Source organism: Aulonocara stuartgranti (assembly GCF_965226115.1).
Source record: "Aulonocara stuartgranti genome assembly, chromosome: 13".
Taxonomy (NCBI): domain Eukaryota; kingdom Metazoa; phylum Chordata; class Actinopteri; order Cichliformes; family Cichlidae; genus Aulonocara; species Aulonocara stuartgranti.
In genome coordinates, this window is record NC_138949.1 from 14739805 (window position 1) to 14762504 (window position 22700).

The window sequence follows — 22700 nt, forward strand, 5'->3', positions numbered from 1 at the left end:
ATTACAATGTCTGGGAAAAATAATGTATTGTATGATGGTAATGATTTAAGTGCATTTGTTTTAATTTATTTACTGAGTCTCCATATCACCCTATGTACTGTTACCTGACGTAGATTCCTTGTTACTTTGACATCATGCCAATCATTGTCATTAAATTTCCCATTGACTGGCTCCACAAGAGCTTCAAAGGCTCCAGACCCCAAATTAATGACGAGTGAGACCGCCCCATTTTTCAGAGCCAGGTTGACGTAATCAGCTGATTTTCCCGTGTGCAGCATCAGTCCATTCCTCTGTAGGGTTTTGAATGACAATGTGATTTCATCACTGCTGCTTTGAATCGGGTTCAAGGACAAGTCGTAGCAGAAGAACTCAGATCCTTTGAAGGTTGCGACAAACTCTTCTTTTCCTGCAGAGACAAGGGAAAGAGAAATGTGTTTCATTAATATAATGCCCTCTTGGGTGCCTGTTGGAAAGGTGTGAAAAAATATGCGAATAAAAGCCTCAAAATGTTGAATTGATAATAAATACACTGAAATTAGATTGTAAATGAAGGTATAAAAAGAGACATATTTATTTAACATTCCAATGACCAACCATAATCCACCATAGCCAAAGGAATGCAGGGAGATAATCCCAGGCACTTATTTCCTTTAAACAGCTCCCCGGCTGCTCTGCTGGCTCTCGCACCATTCGCGCTGTCTTCTCTGCATCTTTCCCCTTTTCCTCTGGTAGAGTCGGACTCATCCAGAGGAAACGTTCCTGTTTACCCTCAACTTTCTCAAGATGTTTGTCCACTTTTTTTTCATGTAGCGCCTACATGTAGGCACTCATGTATGTCACAATAAGGCATGAAAACATCCTAGAACATTACTACTATACTAAAAAAAAGAAAAAATAACCAATGTCTGAAAATGTAAATTAAATCTGTAAAATGCTTTGTTGTCATCAGTAGTGCTACAGCAGTGTGCTTGGTAATTACATTTTGTTAATTATAAGTAGAGATGGCACGATACCACTTTTTTATGTCCGATACCGATACCGATATCATAAATTTGGATATCTGCCGATACCGATATGAATCCGATATAGTGTGTTTTAATCAATAAAACTGTTTTTTTAAAAATATCTTGCTGCATTTTGTATAAGTTCATACTCAAGTTTAAAACAACAACTACACTAAAGCTATTCTGTTATACCTATATGCAAAAAAAAAATATTTATAGTTCAGCAATACTGATCAATCTAATAAACTTAAACCTACACCATCCTCCCTATTCTGGTATTTTAAAGAGTACTTAGCGTAAATATTAAGCAACCTAACTAATAGGGTTCCAACTCCCAGCAACAACAAAAATAAATAAATAAAAAATAGGGAACCACCCCTCACGCTCCACCTCATGATGCTTAATCGACGTAATCAACCTTAATTTGATGCAGTGTGAAAAAAAAATGCACAGAAATCAATTATTTTTCAAGAAATATTAAATAGATTCAACATCTTTCTTCAACAAAATTGCAGACTGTACAGATGGTACCTTCCCAAAGGAAAAAGTACTATAGCTTACTAGGGTATATATATTAGACTTAATAGTCACTATATACAGTAATTGACTTCTATTCATTTTACATCAAATTAAAACTTTCGGTGTAAGATTAGGATAATTATTTATTAAAAGCTAGACATTTTAAATGAGAATAAGAAAGAAAAGTATGTCTTTGTGCCCCCTTTTCCCTGTTCATGCCCTATCGGCCCCCCTGGCTAAACTTTGCTAGATCCGCCCCTGCACAGTTACCAGCGTCAGCTACGTAGAAAAAGATCCTCGAGTAGAAACTAATATTAAATAAATTCTAACAACAGCTGATCAAGCTTAAACGTGCTGCTGTTGTTTAGCCGCTGGTTTCCTCTTTCTGGTGCAAAGTGGGCCAAAAACAAACCAGAGAGATGGACTCGCGACAGAAAAGCCGATCAGCTGATCATTAAGCAGTTTCATGATTGAAGTAGCAGCAAGAAGAGGCAGTCGCTCCATATATCGCTTGTTAAGCTTAACGCAGGAATGCTTTACAAACATTCAGAGATGCACTTACACACTTGCTTTACTTCTCTCGGGGATAATTTTGTCGGAGATGAAATGCCGGGTTGCTAGCGAAGCTCCACATGCTATCCAGACCACCGACAGGTCCCGCATGCCACAGCCGCTCTATCACGTGATGCATACTGCTCCGACGTGCTAACGTTCTGAGGTGAGTTACGGCGTGTTGCAAGTTTTGTGAGGTGCTTTCGTGATATTTAATGGATCGGATTACATTTTTTATTTTTCTCCGATATCCGATCCAGTAATTTAGGTCAGTATCGGACCGATACCGATACGTAATATCGGATCGGTCCATCTCTAATTATAAGATTCTTCAATTATCTGCACTACAAAAAAGTGGTTTTTGCCAATTCTTGCTAAAAACTCTGTAGCACGACCACTTGAAGATGACACATAAAATATATGCTAACTGAGAATGTAAGATTGCATTTCCAGAGGGATGATGAACTAAATGTGATATAAAAAACTCAAAGAATTGTGATTTATGATAAATTTCTCTTACAAACATATATATGTTATTAATCCTTGCACATGTGATCGTGCAAAGTTTTCTTCAGACTGGCCCACCCATTAAAAGGAGGAGATAGCGTAAAGGCAGACATGTATCCATACATAATCTACGATCATTATACTGTAGTAAGAAAATGATAAGAAGATAGGTAAGAAAATATCAAACATGCCTTTTTTTTACTGTGCACTGGTTACTTTTTTTATTGAATGAAAGGACAAGAGCACAATTATGGGCAATTAAGTGCAAATTGTATCTGAAACAGCAGCAACTGAATTTAGCTGCTATCACAAGATCCAAGCATCAGCACAGTTAGCATGCACAAACAAAAAGTTACCAAAAAACCCAGAGTGAAGTAAAACTTGTCTTCCAACCATAACCAAGCAGCCAGAGCCTGATCTTCAATCAGTAACGGGGTCAGTGATGAGCAGTCAGATTTATAACATTGTAGCTACTGTACACGTGTATGTGTTACAGTAGTGAGCGCTCTGAAGTCTCTTTGCCTAGTTTCCAACTTTACTTTGCATATACAACTTTGTGTTCAAACACTAAAATAAGTTTTGTATGTATGTTCTCATACAATAGGGTTTTCTGTTGTGGAACTATAGCCAATGGTTTATATTGTCAACTGGTAATTATCTGACACAATAGTAAGCTAATGAGTTATGTAATAAATGTTTTAATCTACTGTATTATGTAACAAATAATGCAGTACTTTTTCTCGGTAACAACCCCAACATTGGTCATCAGCTATTAAAACCTGCTCACACACCTTAGATAGGAAGACAATTGCACAGTTAGAGCAATTACTGACAAAGACTAATGGAATTCAAAATCGAAGAGCAACAATATGACCAAAGAGTGCCAGCAATAAAAATTATTAAATCTTCTAAATAATAGAGATTACTCACTGCAGTTAAAGAATGACACATTGGTACGGTATTAATATGAAAATTTATATCAAAATTTACAAATGACCAAGAGCTCTAGATGTGTTAAGAGCAAAAGAGCACTCCTCGGCCGTCGGGCTATCAGCAAAGTGACTGATTTCTATAATATTTTATTATATGATTTGGCATAGCAAAAACATCCTTGAGAAAAACCTTAACATTCTGAGACAAAAAGAAAACAAAGTGACATTGGACATCAGTGGGTGATGCATGTGAAAACCTATTAGAAAGCATTTAAAAAAGGTTTAGACAGATAACAAGCCATTAAAGCTACTAGCAGAAAATAAAGCACCAAAAAACAAATGGAGCAAAGCATTCAATTATCATAAATGGGGCTGCACATTTATATATGCTTGCCAAACAAACACAGACACACAAATTAACACACACACATATGCTTTGTATACCAACCAGTCATGGATGCAACAATGTAAGAAATGAAAGGGGTTGCTGTCCACAACAATTTGTCACCTCATTGATTTCCCCTTAAACGTGCTATAGTGCACCTCTGGGAAAACTACAAGGGGCCATAATTGAAGCTGACTGGATCTCACCACTCTTTGGTCATTCCCTCTATGTCTGCGCTCCCTATCAGTGAAAATGAGAGAACTCTACCCTCTTCACTAAATCCACCCATCCCTGCTTCACAAGCTCAGTGACCACATAACAAATAGAGCCAATAGTTTAGGGTCATTCTCATTTCTCTCTCCACACATCCCCATGCCTTCAAGTCAGAGTTAATTCCCCTAACCAATGGAGAATGAATTGTGTGTGTATAGCAGAGGCATTGCTTAGAATTTACAACGTTTGGGGGCCGGGCCCAGAGGGAGCTTCAGGGCCAGGGGATGTGCAACTTCTGTGGTGTTTACATTCAAACTGGGTTACTCAGATGTAAACATATGTATGTTTTTGGGCTAGCTTACATGTCTGATAATTGATGCTGCTATATCTTTATGATATATTGCAATATCCAATATTTATGTGAAAAGCCTAGACAGAAACATCCACACACTTGAGTCAAGATTTCATTTTCCCATTTCCAGCTGATTTATAGGTAAACCAAGCTTTGTGGTCAAATATAGTTTTGTTAAAGGTATCTTATTTTGCTGTAAAAAGCACTGAGGAATACTGACTGGGAAAGCTTCAACATAGTATGTCTGTAATGATATGCTAATTAGCTTTGTGGCACTGTGGTGATTAATACCTTGCTGGGCTAGTGAAAGCTGCAGTGTTTAAAGATCTTTCAGGTAACCTGGAAAATGCTAAAGTTACTAATCACAGTTATGTCATTGGGGTTACATAAGCTCTTTCATCCATGGGCAGATAGAAGAACTTTATCCTGCACTTGCACGACATTGGGCTAAGTTTAGTTAGTTAGGACGGAGGGAAAAAAACAGCAGCTAAATATAAAACTTTTGAAGAGTGAAGATATGAGCATTACATAAGTTTTTACTGTGTGACAGGACAAGGTTGTGACAGTAAAGTGCAAACTTTGTCCAGGCCAGAAACAATGATCCACTGCTACTAACACACAGCATTTTTATGTGAAATGCTCTTTGGGTTGGTTTTTACCAACACTGCTTTCAGCTTTGTGGTTATACTAAAAATACAATAAAAAGATTTGTTTGTGTGTGTGCGTGTGCGCGCGCGCCCTTCATTTGGATAAAGATTTGTGCCAGTGTGTGGGCATGTAGCCTAAGATTTTCATTGTTTACTAGTTATTATGTGGTAATGCATCTCAAGCCATGTTGTGGAGTAATATAATGTAAAAAAAAATTACAACAGATGAATAACATAACACATAAAAAAATGGAGTCACATTTATTACTTTGATTTTTCTATTAGAAACCCCAACGCTGTTGACTTACGACATAGGTCACGGTATTAGACTGTTTTATGCAAAGAGTGTCCCCAATAATAATGAAGAAAGGTGCTATTTTGTTGCTGCTTCTCCTGGGTATTTGGGCATAGCCCATTTGTCTCTCTGGGCAGACCTACAAACTACGGTCAATCAAACTACAGCTAGCTGCTGGCACATCAATGCCCTTGAGTCATAACACTGAATGAGAACAAGAATTAGAGCTTCTTTAGTGTTTTTCAGAAAACAGAGGACAGAAAAAGACATGAAAAGAGTGAACAGAAAGCTCCTAGGGAAAGGCCATAAATAGACACAAAGGTAAAAACTTGTCACAGTGTGTTTTTCTGCATCATTCATCCCACTTTTTTTAAAGACAACATCATATTGGTGCCTTCACCAAAACCCATTTTACACTACATTTAGAAACTGCAAAAACCTCCATTAGCAGGATATTTTAAACGTCGTGTTTTGCTTTCTTTTCTTAGATCCGTCAGAGATCTAAGACCTGTGACAAAAATAATTGTGCTTCAGCACTCTCATAATCCTGTGATCTCTTTCAAACGTACAACTGTCCTCGTCCATGCAAAAAAACAACTGTTAATCAACAGCAGCTAACTAACAGTCATTCAGGCATCTCGTTCTCTATGGTCACATCACATTTGTGCATATATGGTGCAGAACTAACTACTCATATTGATGGAAGCAATGCAAGTGTCCGTCACTCAAATTAAATTACAAAAGGTGTGAGCAGAGTTGGCGCTGCATGGCACGACCACAAAAATCAAGGTATGCTTCACTGCGAAAAACAGTAAAGGCCGCGTAACTGCCTCTAAAGTATCATTCAATCCTAATTGAAGTTGACTATGTAGAACCAAATCACTCATTTATTATGAAGCACCAAGGGGCTTACAAGCTGGAGCACGTCATATGTACAACATTGCCAGCATGTGACCGAGCGACCAGGAGGCTCCTCATCAGTCACTTTGCTCTGACACATAATCTGGCTACTGCTACTCTATGGCTGCTTTTTAAATTAGCTCGCACCCAGGGGAGCACATTCCCTGTCAACATCAAATCATGACACAACAGTCTGAAACAGGCTTGGCAGCATATGAGAAAAATTACCCATGAAATGAACGATAGGCAAAGCTTTGATTTTAAGTGCAAATTAATCTAGTCGCTGACACTTTTGACCCGATTGTGTACAAAATAAATTTGTCAAAAGTAAAGGTGAAAGTATGGCAGAAAAGTTGAAACGTGGGAGTAGAAAACACATTTTACTCAAACGGCTTTTAAACGATACAGCCGATATCATTATTAATGACAAATAATGAGTGTCCCCCAGAGTCAAAAGAGACTAAATGAAAGATGACACATAGCAAGCAAGACTCATACTAATTTTATGGGCCTGTAGAGAAGGTTTCGAATTGCTCAAACAGACACAGCAATTACGGTTGCCCAACTCCAATTGTGTCATCTTCTTCATGACAGCCCTCAGCATTAACTGTGACTATAGCATGAAACTCGACACCACTGTTTCCCTGTCAGAGATTTCACCCACCTTCCTCACACCACTATAAATACTCGTTTTCAGCTCTCGGTAACAAGCTGAAGTAAAACGAGCTCGGTGTGTAATGCTCAGTATTTTCAGGTTCAGAGCGAGTTCAGAAAAGATGCACTTCCAAAGAAGCACCTGTGGAATTTTAGGGTCTAGCTGCGCCATCAAAAAAGGATACCAAAGCCATGCAGTGTGGAGACCAAAGTAGTTTAATTGTCTGTGGCAAAGCTCGGTGACTGACACTGGATTTGACTCTGTTTTCATTCGCTTGCTGTTTCCTTGCTTGATTGGCAGCCTATTAAAATGATACAGAAGTTAGTGTCTGGCATCCTATTAAAATGTTAGGAAGTTAGTGTCATCAAGCTGGCTTAAGCCTCTTACCGCATGACAGATATAAGAGTTTCTGAAGTGCTACATTCTTTGAGAATATATTTTATTACATGATTATCACACAGTTCAAAAGACTGAAGTAAAAAAATGTAACTGCTCGCCACTCCCAAGGTAGACATCACTCAAATAACCCATAGGAGTTCTTTGAGGATATTTTTTGACTTGTGTTATTTTCAATTTTAAGTCAGCAATGTAAATACAATTTCTACAAGGTATTTTTTTCACTTGGTGATCGTTTTGAGTGCCATCAAAGAGAGAGAAAAGCCTCAATTAGCTGTGTTAAATATTATCAGACATTTAACTGACAAAGCCAGCATGTGCAAATCTGTGTGAGCTTACACATCCACACACTAAGTTCCCTCAGACACCATACTGTGTGAGCTTAACATATAGTGTCATTTAGATTCACAGTATGATGGATGTCGTGCTGGGCTTAGAGAGAGTCCCCTTCCCTAGCATGAGTCCGCAGAAACACTTTGCCCATAGTAAATTTACTTATAATTGGCTTTGCCGCTCGTGTCATTAAGGACAGAATCAGGTGTCAATTAGGCACTTATTATATAACATGTAGCTCATTTTCTGCAAGCAAAGAGTCATGCAAGATTTCTTCCTCTTTTTGTACAAGTGTGGTGAAAAGCAGGGACTGAGTTATTCTAGTGGTAAACATACTGGGTGGCATTTATAAAACATATACCATTGCAAACAATAAACTTCAAGCATAATACAATTATAAAGGCCTCACCTCACCCTGAATCTATCTTAAGTACAAGTAAATTGTACATTGTGATTAATGGATGAGTGATACAAGGAGGTGAGCTCAAAGCAAAAGCTATTAGCTTACAAGAATGCTCTTTGCAGATTTGTGTTCACTGCAGCTGCTGGCATGAAGCTGAAATGAAGGTCAAAACTTCATCCTGTTTTTGTTTTTTTACAGCTATTTTTCTCAGCCCTCTAATAAAGCATGAAATGTGATGCAGATGAAAAGGGAATATGACTTCATGCTGTTGTATAGTATGTGCGTGTTTTCAGAGTGCTAGAAAGTAGTCGGGGAAATCTTTTACATTTTTTCCCAATAGCAGAGAGTCAAGCAACCATTTCACAGTCTGTCAGCCAAATCACACACAGAGTCAATGTCTGTTCACTCTAATTGGCAGCGTGTCAGTCAGGTGCACGCGCTGCCCTCCTCTGGTATCTGGTCCCATGAGGACACAAAGCTGCCTCATCCACAACTGGCATCGCACCTTTGATGATGCACACACCTGTGCACACATTCCTGCAAGGCATGAAAACAGACATCCACCAGCTAATGGAAATGATATAGGCGGACGCACACCTCACACCTCAACACTAAAGAATCTCTTTTTCTCAATACCTTTGACACATAAACTGGATTAAATTCTAATAACAACACTGACTCCTGCAACTCCCACATCACAAACTGCAATTTCCTCTCAGCAGAAAGTCAGACAGAGAAAGTCTGAGAAAATATTTCTTCTTATTTAAAACTGACCACAATAAGATCTCATTTCCTCTCTTATGATGCCTTTAAGATATTCCACTGGGAAAACCAAAAAAGAGCAACAACAACAACAACAAAAAACAATTATGCAGAACAAGCTGTGTCCCCATGAATCATGATGTCATTGATTTTTGAAGAAAAAAATAGGATAAATGTGATATTTATCACATTTTGTATCTTTTTTCAAGGAAAGTCATGACAAAATAGATCCTCATATGTCTGAGGCTAAGAAGAAAAAAAGGGGGGGAGTTACAGTCGGGAAGTGAAGCATTACATTAGATGTTTTGGCGCATTCCCTCAACAAGAACATTTATGTGGAGTGAGCTTAAGAGATATCTCACCCCCTGAAAAAGCTCCATCTTGAAGACTTAATGGCGCTGGTGAGAGACAAGGTAGAAAATCTCTTGATGGTACCGAACTCTGTTTTTATCCAATGCACAGAGCAACGGACGGCTAAAAGTGTTGAAGGCTTCTTAGTTCTTAAGGTTTCAAAATGGCAAGAGGCATCATGAGGCAACAGAATCTAACAGGACTTTAAAAAACGAGGGGGAAAAAAAGAATAAAATAAAAGACTCAGAGACAGGCAAATGCAAAATGAATATCCGTGCGCTCAGTCAAACAAACACTGTATGAGCACACGTACAGAACAGCACACTTTAGCTCCAAGGCTCTCATTTGCTTTCGGCCTATTACAGAATCACAACAGCATTACAGTGAAGGAGGAGCGCAACGTGCTGAATACTAATCTACAAAGGCCAATCCATTCCTACAGTGTAAATCCAGAGGATAATAATGTAAGCCTTGGAGAGATGGGGGATCAATATCCTCATTAAAAGAGAAGCATTTGGATATTAATGTATAGTTAGCACTTCATTTAACTATACATATATTTAGTTATAGGCCAGAAGAGCACAAACATTTTCCCCCCTTTAAAAAAATGTAATGAGCCCATCTGCAATAATTTATCATACCTGATGATAATATCTGAATGTTTACTGGAGAACCAATGAGCTGCAGACAGGTGTGTAGTAACATTTGATAGCAGATTTCTGTCTGAATGGGCAATATTTGAAATGTGCTAGCAGCTATAAATCTTCGCCGTGCGCGCTTTAACAAGCTGCTCAGTTTGGATGTAACCTTGTCAAGGTTGCCAGCACAGACCCAAAGTGCATGCTGTGAGAGAGCTGCAGAGGTTACTGTCCACTTTTGATTACTGGAGCAAGAAAAGAAGCGTCTGACTGTAAAGGACCGGCATTTGGCAGATGTCTAATTTGGGCCATATACATGGAGGCATTCCTCAGACAAGAGCAAAGTCAAGAGGCGCTGAAGCATGTCATTGTACAGAAATAATTCATGTGCTAATTACATTGCCAGTGTGTCTCAGGATGATTTCTGTACAGAGCGGCTCTTGTCTTCCCAGCTCTCACCACTGAGATCCACTCTCTGTCACACACTCCATGAATCCTTGATAGTGAGCAGACACCCAGACACATCAGGAAAGACACTTTCTTATCCTTATCCTCGCTGCTCATCCCTCATTTCCCAGACAATACACACATCAACTTCAGTATTAAGACACAAAGCTTAAGTATGTCCTTGGATGGAATATTTATCACACAAAGAAGGAATTACACTGTTGTTATCTGCCATTTGGATATTCTAATCGTTTTTGGTAAAAACTTTATTATGAGTAGTGCAAAAAAAAAAAATCTAGCTCTAGATATGTACTACATATGTGTATTGCTCTATATGTTTCCCTACTGTATGTGAAGTACACTTAGACATCCAACAAAAGTAAAAGTACTTAATCAGTCTTGGCGGAAACAGTTTTGTATTTCACGAGCTGCCAAAAACAAGAGCTTGACTATGACTATGAGATCCAAATACAACACCAGCTATCCCACATGTTTCAACGTAATATGTAACATTAGCCTTTCAGGAGGAACCAAATAAAATATTTCCACCAAGCCATGTTTTACCAAATCATGTATGAGTGTAAAGGTTTTATATTCTTTTGTAAAGACCCTGTCTAAAGAAACTACATGTCTCTGTGGTAGCAGCATCGTGTCTTACAGCAGCACCCAGTATACTTTTTTGTTCTTTCAGTTCCAAAGTCAGCACAATGAAATCAGATTGTTCATTCATGCCTTTCAATAGTCTGACACTGGCGAAGTGGCCTGTCTGTCACGACCAGTTTTTCAGGTGCAGTGAGGGGCACTTGAGATAAATGTATCCTGAACCTAAACCAAATCTTCTCAGCACATCACCTCCACTCTTTATTACTCAGACAAGAAAACGGGAACAGAGTGCCCTGCAGTTGGGTTTCATGGGAAGCTTTTCTTTTGTTCTTTTTTTTTTTCTTAATTGTGCTTTGTGATCTGAGTTTTAATGTTCAGACAACAGAGGTTCCCCAATAGACTATGTGCACGAGCTTCCCCGTGGTGAAACAACATATCATAGCACATTGAGCAGCGTCATAGCCCGTTTAAAAATGTGCTCCAGTGAACAAATCGCTGCAGGTCAGTGAAGCTTGACAGGATCACAGCATCACCTCATCAAGCTGCTGGGCAAGGTCACCAGCAGCACCGGCGTTCTGGTTGTTCTTGTTGGCCAAAGAATGGCAATTTTCAACTTCCACTACTATATTTAGAGCTTTTCCAGTTTTGCTTGTTTTTGATTTCCAGTGTTGTCACACAAAGATAAAGTAGTGGCTTCCCAAACATTTGCTTTGTCACTACACTGGGCATCAACTTTCCCAAATGTATCCTTTAGATACTTCATAGGCTTTGGTTTCTTCTGTGTGACGCCGCAGTGAGACATTCACAGACAGATTTTCCTCAGGACATGCTCTATGCATTTCACAGACATCCTCTCACAAGTTGCCTGTTGTAGAGCCAGCACTGTATTGAGGGCTATTTGTGCAAGCAAAGACAATACATTCTTCTTTGTGTCCCACACAGAGCCTCCAAGCAATGAGTAAGATCACACTTAGGTATCCTTAGCAGTGGCGAACCAGAGCCAAGCACTCCATAACAGTGCAGATGAAACACAGGTAAAAGAAGGGTGTCAGAGAAGTATTCATACTGTCACTGCATCTTTTCTAAGGCTAATACACCCCAATAAAGCTGCACTACAAACAAAGGCTGAAGCATAATTTCTTCACTTAGCAGGTGATGGGGAATCATGGTCCCTCTTTACTGCTCAGCATCAAATCAAATAGCCCTCCAGGGGCTTTAATGAAATCCACTCTGGTAAGAGGATAAATAAATGTATAGACTAATTAAACAGCCCTGTAAGGGATCACATTGCAAAATGCAGTTGCACTATGGTTAATCTATTCCCTGGTTTTGGAGTCTGCTTAATCAGATCAGTCCATTGCTCTAATTACATTGACGGCGCTGTCCTCAGTAAGGTTTGCTCACAGAGCGTTGTCCTATATGGCCGACCCTCCTCCCCCTTTCCATCACCTTAACAATTGCTAGCGGCAGGACCCCCTCACCGCCTTTATCTACAGGGGGAGATTGTCCGCCGGCAAAGTTGCTGACCTATGGAGAGAAAATTACTCACTTTGGGGTGTTACTGTTTCAGCAGCGCTATGGCCCTACTGACACTAGACCAAGGTCATTTCATAATGGGTAGTGGAGCTGCCACTCTGGTGTCAACAGGCCTGAGTGATGAGGGAGAATGTAACCAGTTACGGTGACACAAGTCAAGGCTACGGCAGCGTGATAAAGATCAGCCTCTATCAGGAGTGAAAACACCAAAGAAGGATAGAAAAAAAGATGATCCTGCATTTTGCCCCCCTAAGCCTTCAAAGCAGTGACAAATAGATCTGCTCTGTAGCGTCTGCACAGACGTTCTGTTTTGCATTCTGTCGGAAACAGCAACAGCTACACCATGGGGATAAATGCTTGTGATAGGTGAGAGCAGTCATCACAATGCAGCAATACCGTGGGAAGTATTGACTGTGTTACAGCTCTTTTCTCTGGTCACTGTCAATCCTGTCAGTCCTATGAATTGATCAGTGGGGGGTTCACATCCATCAGAGTGACTCATCCAACAGCGATATGATGTTTCAGAGTCCAATTTATCCTATCCCCTGGGCTGAAGTAGATTGGAGTTTGTACTTTTATCGGTTTGTTTCCTATTTCAAGTGTGTCTTCTTTTGTTCCTCCACTTTTAACATCTTTATCTATACTTGTACCATTCCTGAATTCTTCTTTTGTTGGCTGTGTCTGTCCCTGAACTCAATCCAAGGCTAAAGTGAACTGTCAGTGCTTGTTTCCAGATCCAGCTCAATACATCTGATTGAGACTTGAACATGCAACAGTTTAGACTAACACGTTGTAATTTGCTTGTTAGTACAAACACTGATTTCAAAGTAATTTATCTAATTAATCAAATAAAGAGATAAAAGAGGCTCTGTGAGATTCCTTGGTTTGTTGTAGTGTAAAGTAAATATAAGAACTTCAGCAAGTACTAATGCTCGTCTTCAATCAATTCAACTAAAAAGCTTTTTAGATTTTTACTCTCCAAAAACTTTTTGCAAGTTAATTGTAGGTGTTATTCTGAAAAGGTGTAAGCAGGATTAGGACAGTCCATTAATATTTATGTTGTTTTCTTTACATTGTAGTTCATTTGAACTTATAAAAAATAATTTGTCCTTCATTGTGGAAAGATGAGAGGATGTTTGGGGAGCTTCACAAACCTTTCGTTGAGCCAAGACAAAAGCTATTATTTGCTGTAAGTTACAGAAATACTCTGTCTCCAGTCTGTGCACGTGTAGTTTCTGTTTACTCGTCTGCTCTGAACTAATACAGTGCTATCCTGGAATAGACTTGGGACTTAATGGGATTTCCTTGTTTCAGCAGTTTAAAAACAAAGGAATAATTCTCAACATACATAGCCTAATTCCATTTTATTCCTTCTGCTGTAACAAATAAATATACAAAGGCTGACATAGATACAGTATGCAAAATGCACATTCTACAAAAGAACAAAAAAAATGTGCACATTTGTGCTTGTGATCCTATGTTTCTACTGATGCTTCTCAAGAGGGAAAGACTCCATCTCTACAGCACTGCACAATAAAAGCCTGGAAATGTACAAATTAATTACAAGAACATGGTTGCTTTTTGTCTTCCTCTGAAGTGTGCTCTAGAGGGTGGTGAAACACCCCTAACAAGGTCCCCAGCTTGCATGTGCTTCTTTATGCTTCTTCAAGAAATACGTATGAGACAAAGAGAAACAGGGGACAGTGTAGACTCTTAATCATTTTAGTTCCCCTCTTTAAACCATGTTGTTCCTCCGCTCCTCGTAAAACTCGCTCACTCTGGCCCAGTGTTTCATTGCAAGTACAAAGCTCCGTAAATGTCTTCCATTTTCCTTGCAAATGATAAAGACAATAAATAGATATAGTCCAACCGTTCCTGCTGTATAATAATGCCGCTACTATATACTTACTCACTAATGAAAGCTGGCTTTCTGTCAGAAACATCGGTGAAAAGATCATGTTCATGTGTTACTTTCTGGAGATTCTTTCTCAAGCAATCTTCATCAGGGCCATAGCTCTGGGTGACTGAGCCTTTTACCTATCTGCAGTATCCAGCCACCTGCCATGGAAATCACGGCTGTTTCCGCCATATGCCCCAATGTTCTGCCAAGCCTCTCCGGTCTGTTCCGCCTTGAGCAAATTTCATTATGGGATGGCTGGGAGCACACGGCACTGCTCATTAAGGCTATCAGCGTGGCACGTCACCGTTTGTAACAGGATGGATGCAGGAGGTTGCTTACCCCTAGCACAGAAGATCACTTAACATCTTTCGCAACTGTGGATGTTTTGTTCAGGAATGAGGGTAAGATACCATATGGTCTTCTCCAAATACACACGAAAATCAGGTGAGAACTTAGCTGAATTCAGATAATATAATAAAGAAGCTGTGAGTGAGATAAGAATAGGATTACAGTGGAAAATAACTACATTAACAGTCTGCCATGGGCACAGAAAATGGCTGGAAGTTGTCCATTGGAACCAGAACGAAGGAAAACTTTAAAAGTTTCACCGTTCAAAATCACTGCACAAAAAATAGTAAAGTGGCACTATGTGGATTTTGCAAGAAGATTTGACATATTTTTCTTCTTGCAAATGAAAATTGATATGTAATGAAAAAAGTACCTTTGCTCATTTCAGCACACAGCTTTATAACCTTACCCTGTCTGGAGTGGCTGCTTGCTCACGGAGGTTCTCCTAGAAGCCTTGATACTTGGCACGCGCATCATGGTAAATGGTCTGTATTTATATAGCGCTAGTCCCTAAGGACCCCAAAGCGCTTTACACATCCAGTCATTCACCCATTCACACACACATTCACACACTGGTGATGGCAAGCTACATTGTAGCCACAGCCACCCTGGGGCGCACTGACAGAGGCGAGGCTGCCGGACACTGGCATCACCGGGCCCTCTGACCACCACCAGTAGGCAACGGGTGAAGTGTCTTGCCCAAGGACACAATGACCGAGACTGTCCGAGCCGGGGTTCGAACCGGCAACCTTCCGATTACAAGGCGAACTCCCAACTCTTGAGCCACAATCGCCTTGAGCCACGGTTACTTTGCGTTAATAAGAGCAAAACCCCTAACTAAATGAATGAGAAAAGAACCATAACTTAATAAGGTCAAACTAATTAAAGACAACAACAACCAAAATACTTGGTAGCTTTGCCCCAAAGTTAGGTTTAATTCCAACTAGCTGTATTGATATGGGACACAACACCAGAAGCAACCATACTTATCCATATATTCAACACAATAACAAGAGATTCTGGCCACCACGCTAGTCTACTGTGTGCATGTCTCAATGTAAAAACATGATTGGCTGATATGTTTCCCATCTCACTGATTCATTTGGGACTTGGGAAGGACAACCACTATATTAACTGTCACAGAACACTTCAATAGACTTTCTTGACTTCTGAAGTCCTTCACTTATAATTTCTCTGCAATTACCTAGTAAGACTGATACTGCTATACAGCGTTACTATCATGTTATTGTCCACTTTCGACCAGTAACAGCAATAAAAATATTACTCTTTGACACCCTGATGCTTAATATCTAATAAGTCGCATTGAAACAGCATGGAAAAGTTTACTATTACGATCTGCACATAGTGGAACGATTATATGTATAACACAGTGGCTCGGCTACATGGTGTTCTGGCTTTTAAATAATCATAATCTGCTGAAGAGTGTGTAGAGCTAAACAGCTAATACCCTGCTGGCAGGCTATTCTGGCTATGCTAGCACACAATGTGTCTAATAAGACAGAGCCGATTCACTAAAAGATAAGACGTTATTTTCTATAATACATGAGCCAGTGTTGCGTTGCCATGAGGCGGTGGCAGTTGTCCACTAACATGGTCAGCACATAGCCAGATGGAGCTGAGCCACAGGGATCAAACGGAGGCTTGCATTTTCTGCCAGCTAACACCCACGACCCTCTGACGTCTAACCGCCCAGCTACTCTCTATCTCTTTACTACCCTTGAAGAAGAAATGAGTTCACTTTGCTCAGGTATTACAGGCGCAGGGCTTGGAGGTGATTCTGAACACAACAACAATAATAGCTTATCTCCTCATCTGTCTTTTGCATTGTTTACTTACAATTGTATCCCCCTTTGTGTTCTCATGCGAGAAGGCCAATTTGTGGTCTGTGCTGTGCGTTGGAGAGGCAGAGTTTAGCATCGCTGTGCTTTAACGTGATGTTCACTCAGCCATACCGATGCCATGCACCCACAGCCAGCACACCGCATTAACCTCTGGAAGCTGCCTGGCACTATCTCACTGGACTGCAAATCTAAACTGCTTCTAGTTCAGAAACCTCAAATGCGGAAAGGAACCAAGGGTGAAGTAATACTCCAAAGAGGAGAGGGGAGAAAAAAAATCAAACACCTAAGTACAGGCGCAAAAAGAACCAAAGGGAACTCGACTTCCTTGGTGATAGATGTGTTGTTTTTGTCCCCTCTAACTCAATTAGTTGATAGTTATAGTATATGAGTGATGCATGTTGAATACTGTATTGATTTCTTCTCAATGGGGCCTTGGCAGAGATGGATGGGATACAATGGTAATCAATCCAAGTAGGTAGTTATTTACTGGCTTTAGCTGTCAATGAGCCTGTGCAGTGGCCGAAGTGCATTCACACCACAGTATTGAAAAAGGGGGGGAAAGCCCAGAAAGTTTAAAGGACAAAGTTCAAACTTCACGTCTGATTTGTGGTTGCAAATTTTTATAGTTAACATCTCAGTCATCGGAAAAGAGTTTGGCAGTTTCAGGGCCTGCGTTTTGCCAAGGCTGCTGATGGATTAGAAGGTGCTTGGATGTGACACGGCCCGGGCCATTAAAATCTGTGCAGGTTTAAATGCATGCTTTTACTTTGGCCCTTAATCAGAGAACAGTGAAAGAAAACTATACAGGAAAATAATTATGCAATAGGATGGCTGAAATTGAAAGCCAGTGAAAACAAGCGCTGCACACAATACCTTTTGAGTTGAGATGGCAACACTGTTAATGCATCATTACTTGTTTACACATCTACAAGATCAGAAGCACAAGCAAGAAGCAACATTAGAAATCATTTGGAGTTGTCTCCACCTGATGAATATAAGCTCAATAGTTTAAAAGTGGACCATGTCAAACGGGCTGTTGCTAATTTTGTGTGTCTTTGCTTTGGTACTGGGTAGTTTGTTTTCCCCATGTCTGTGTGGGTTCTCACCGGGTACGCTGGCTTCCTCTCACGGTCCAAAGACATGTGAGATTAGGTTCATTGGTGATTTTAAGTTGGCTGTAGGTGTGAATGGTTGCCTTTCTCTATGTAGGGCGATTGTGGCTCAATCGCCCTACATAGTTTGTCTTGTAACCGGAAGGTTGCCGGTTCGAGCCCCGGCTTGGACAGTCTCAGTCGTTGTGTCCTTGGGCAAGACACTTCACCTGCCGTCTACTGGTAATGTCCAGAGGGGCCGATGGTGCGATATGGCAGCCTCGCTTCTGTCAGTCTGCCCCAGGGCAACTGTGGCTACAACTGTAGCTGCCTCCACCAGTGTGTGAATGTGAGAGTGAATGAATAGTGGAATTGTAAAGTGCTTTGAGGGCCCCGAAAAGCGCTATATAAATGCAATCCATTATTATTATGTGTTAGCTCTGCGACAGAAATGGTGGCCTGTTCAGGGTGTATCCGCCTCTCACCCTGTGACACACGGGGTAGGCTCTAGCCCCCGCTGGGACCCTGACTTGGATTTAAAAAAACGGATAAATGGATGTAAAACTATACCAAAACTAAAGCAAATCTGTGTTCCTGAGTTTCACATATTAGTTTCTATAATCATCAAAATAGTCACTGTCATTTTACTATAAAGTTGAAACGAAGCACATGTCAAAGTCTACAAAGGCTTAAATACCATTTTACATTTTCAAACAGAAAACTGCCTGTTCCATCTTCAATGAAGGTTGAGACCTTATAATAGCACCTTTTCAAAATGAAAAGAAACTTTCAGCACTGGAATTGAGCCTGAGCCAAACAAATAATTTGGATGAACGCACACAGAACTGAGATGCAGTGTTTTACAGACAATGACAAACATTGTTGACAACTGTCTCTGCTCGGGAACCTCAGGCAAAGTGCAGAAGCAATAATCACAGAGGGCATGATGGGTTGGCACTCAGGCATGATGAAGGGCATGACTTCACATCCAAATGACCAACACCAGCAGCTATCAGCTCTGCACTGTTACGGAGGCAATCCACACTGACGTCTGCCCTCATTTACTACAATGCTTACAGAGATTAAAATAGCCAAGCAGTTTCAACAAATTTAGAGAGCCGAGGGATACAAAGCTAGAGGCAATAAGTCATTTGTGGAAATTCTGCTCCTGTTGCTGTCTGCGGCTCCTTTTTTTGGAAGCTAAGATTGTCCTTCTCCTGTGACCTCAGGGTGGCAGTCTGTCAAGCAGGAGTGACACCAAACCAATGTCTAATAGTTCTTAAGCCATAAAAATGGCCCCGGAGTTGACAGCCTGGATCTGTGTTTCCCATTATCTTGATTCATTCCACCACAAAAGTAGTAACCGTGATTTAGTTTGGTGACTTAAGAGCAGATTTTAGTGGGGTCCAAGCACACGCTCAACCCCCGCCCCCTCCGCAAATTAGCATTTACAGGCCTGCTTGAACAATCTGTTATGATAGAGTGCCAGGAGAGACTTTGTGATGGATATTGAATCAAAAAAAGGCTTTTATAAGAGACCCAGATAATTTAAAGTGCATTTCAGCACTTATGAAAGATTCATAGTGTGTTCCTTACTGTAAATTTAATTGTCCTGCTTCCTTTCAGCTGGCCTCATGGACAAATATATCTGGAGGACAATAATTGAAATATGGGGCAAGACTCGGTCAGTTCAGCTGCCGGTCTGCCGGAAGGATGCTAATGCCTTTCAGCAGCATCAAACATGCAAAGTTAAAAACTAGGCTGATAAATATTTTACAGTTTCTCCCCCAGATGCTTATCTTACTTATCTTTGCCATTACAAACCTACTCTTTCACAATAGCTTACATCTGTTTACATGAAGCATTTGAAATGGACATGGAAAAAAATGCTGTTTTATGCATACTTGCTTAACACCTGCAGTTATACCATTGCAGTTCACATAAGGTAAAAAATATAAGTTGCACAGCATTCTACAGTTTTTAAGCTGTGATGATGTGCACATTACTTCTAGTTTATTACATGAAGGAAGATCAAAGCTCTATACAAGCAACTGCAAAGGCAACCTGTTTGCTTTGTCTTACACATCGATGACGGGAATACAAAACTGAAAGTTCAAACAGCGCGTTAGTTGGTCCCAACAAAGTAGAGTCATTTTCAGCAGCTATCAAAAGCAGAAATGAAGAGCTCTGAAGGATTTCTATGTGCATTTTTCCCCAACTTTTCAGCAAACAAGCTGAGCAATTTAGCCTGAAAATATCAGCAGCTGTTGGTTAAGTCAGATTCACATACAAGTCCATGCTTTAAGCATTAAACCCTGCACTGTGTATAAATTATATGCAGCAGAATTAATACAATTTTGGGGCAGACTCCCGTTAAGAAAATAAGCACTCTCTAAGACTGTCATTACATAAGATTATAATACCTTACAAAATTTAACAAAAGATGATCAATCTTGCCCTGCTGAGAGCAAGGTGGTCCTTGCTGTGTGCCTGCCCCGTGCTTATTTACACAACCATGTGATTAGATCATGCGACGTGAGTTTAGCAAGTCAATCTTTCCATCATACGCCCGCTCATAAAACAGGGCTGCTGTGGCGGTGGTGGCCAATTACAGATCAGATTCATGTTTTTCAGAGAGAATTTTTTCATACAAGGTAGTGGGAGCACAAGCTTTTCCCCAGATCCTCCAAAAGAGATCAACTCTGTGATGTTGTGCCAGGGGGAGGAACGTCATTACTCGCAGCAGAGGCTCAGCCACTAGTGTGAAGAATAAGAGATCAAGGAGAGCGGAGGAAAAATCAGCGCAGAATAATGCAAAATACTGCAAATGAGGTCCAGCTGTCTCTCATGACAAAAGTCTTTAAAAGTCATTGCTTATTGGTCAGTATGATTTAAATGGCAATGCTCTCAGAGGCTTATGAAAATGTGATGAATGCGTCTGTCCTTCCGGTCTCTCTCCGGCTATGTGAAAGCTGTCTGCGCCTCCAGTCGCAAGGTCATCCGAGTTAGCTTTGGCCTCAGCTCTCACCATTCCCTCCTAGCTTAGCATGCAGGCCATCCCAGCAGCCTAGCAAACTACAGCTTACTGTCAGTGCAGTGAATAGGGCTTAAAGAGAAGAGGGCAGCCTGGCAGCTATAAAAACAGAATAAATGAAGGCAGACAGAGGCAAAGAGAATGCGCACGAGGAAAAAAGCAAACTGCAAAGAGACAAAAAGGCAGCCATTCAACTGGTTGAGTGTTATAGTTCAGAGAGTATTCCAAACCAAATGTTGAGCTGACATGACCAGCCCAGGCCAGTGATGGCTGAGAAAATATTCTCTCGTGTCATACAAGGCCAAAGATCCTTCTCGTAGCTAAAACAAACAGCTGTGATATCAAAAGGTTGCTGACAGGGTAAAACTGAACTGTAAAACAACGTGCTGCGCCTTGCAACAAGTCCCTATCTAATACTTGTACATCATACAATGTAACATCTCATCCGAGTGAAATACCGCTGCTGTATTTCACAATAAAGAAAATCACCTGTAAACTGTAAAAATACTTTACGAGTTAAAAAGAGAGTTAAAAAAAAAGACACCAAAGGATAAGAATATACCTCTGCAAAAAATCTAATTTACTTTCTTGTATAGTTGTGTACAGTCTGTTAGTTTTTACAGTCTCTATTTTGATTCAGAAAGAGGACAGCTCCCCATAGTCCTATGTCTGGTCATGCTCCCTTACAGCTTGTCACAGACCTCAATTGCAGATAGTAAATGAAGCCATAAAATTGATGGAAGTCCATAAACAGGGCTTTTAAATTGGCATGCTGTTTTTCCTCTCTGCTGAATAATGATATGGAGCACTTTAACACCGGTAAGACTCGGGGAGATTCCTTTTTGGTATTTATTTCCCTATTTCCTCTCATATCATCAGTCTGCATCACATCCTTTACTTAGCACAGTGAGTAATTTCAGCAAATGCCACGGCTGAGATGCAATCCTATACTGACGCTTAAAAGGTGTGTGTGTGTGTCTGTGTGCCGGCACGTCTAAGCCTCAGCAAAGACCTTGTGAAACAAAATGGCTGCAATGAATAAAGAGTGAAAGGGATTTATGAATAAATAGAGGCAGATCGCTTGTAGACTAGAGTGATGGACAGATAGATGAACCCTTGCCAGCTGAGATAGGGAGCTGATTTGCACTTTGTATCCCTTCAATCCCTCTGTCTGCAGGGAAAGTGCCATCTCAGCGTGTTGCTGACAGGAGGAGAAAGGAGGGGGACTACACACACCTACTCACCCAGAGCAGCCTCTTGGCTGGCCTGTGCCTTAATGTCTATCAAAACCAAATAAAGGACTACAACAACCAGCAGCTATGCAAAACATCTTGTACGTATGCCTAACATTGTCATAATTTGTTGCATCTACAAGCAAAAGAAATACTACTGCTAATACTATTATTTCTACGTTGTTATAAAGAAATTTGATATAACTTAAAATTTCTAAATTATAAATTTAGTTTTTCTAAATTATAATTGCCTTGTGGGTATAAAGTAATCGTCATGGCCTGGAACTAGGGACCTAGGGCTGTTTATTTTTCCGTGTGTAGTGTTTTGGTTGTTGCCTCTCTCCTGTTTCTCTGTCTCCCTGTGTGTGTGTTATGTATGTTCGCACTTCCAAATGTTTTGGACGCCAGAGGGATCGCGACCCCGGAAGTGTTTCTGGAGGCAGCCACACCTGTCGCTCATCACCTGCATCCAGCTGTAGTGGATTATTCTCGTTAGGAGCGGCCTATTTAAGAGTGTGGCTAAGCTCCAGCATCAAACCTGTTAAGGACAGCTGTCGACTGAATGTGTGTGAAAGACCTTGGTATAGTGAGTATCCTGCTGAGCTGTGTTGTCTGTGTGCCACCAGGAGTCACGAGGGGAGTGCGTTTATTTTTACGGAGGGAAGTCACGGTTTGGAACTGGGGTTTGGGAGTTGTTGTTATTCACTTTCATGGACATTTGCACTGTGTGGGGATGCACGGAGGAATCGCCACGGGAGTGCTGAAACTTTGTACGTAGTTGTGTTTTTCCATATACTGTAAAA

The 22700-nt window shown here is 40.5% G+C and overlaps 1 protein-coding gene across 15 annotated transcripts in view; it reads right to left on the reverse strand.

The window, feature by feature from the left end:
* The window catches only part of LOC309720212 (neurexin-1a-like), a 256636-nt gene that overhangs the window by 169194 nt on the left and 64742 nt on the right, over positions 1–22700 (reverse strand). For all 15 annotated transcript variants that reach the window (XM_082556897.1, XM_082556890.1, XM_082556887.1 and 12 more), the window contains one exon: positions 105–406. In XM_082556897.1, the coding sequence (XP_082413023.1) occupies positions 105–406 (302 nt within the window). The remainder of the gene's footprint in view (positions 1–104; positions 407–22700) is intronic.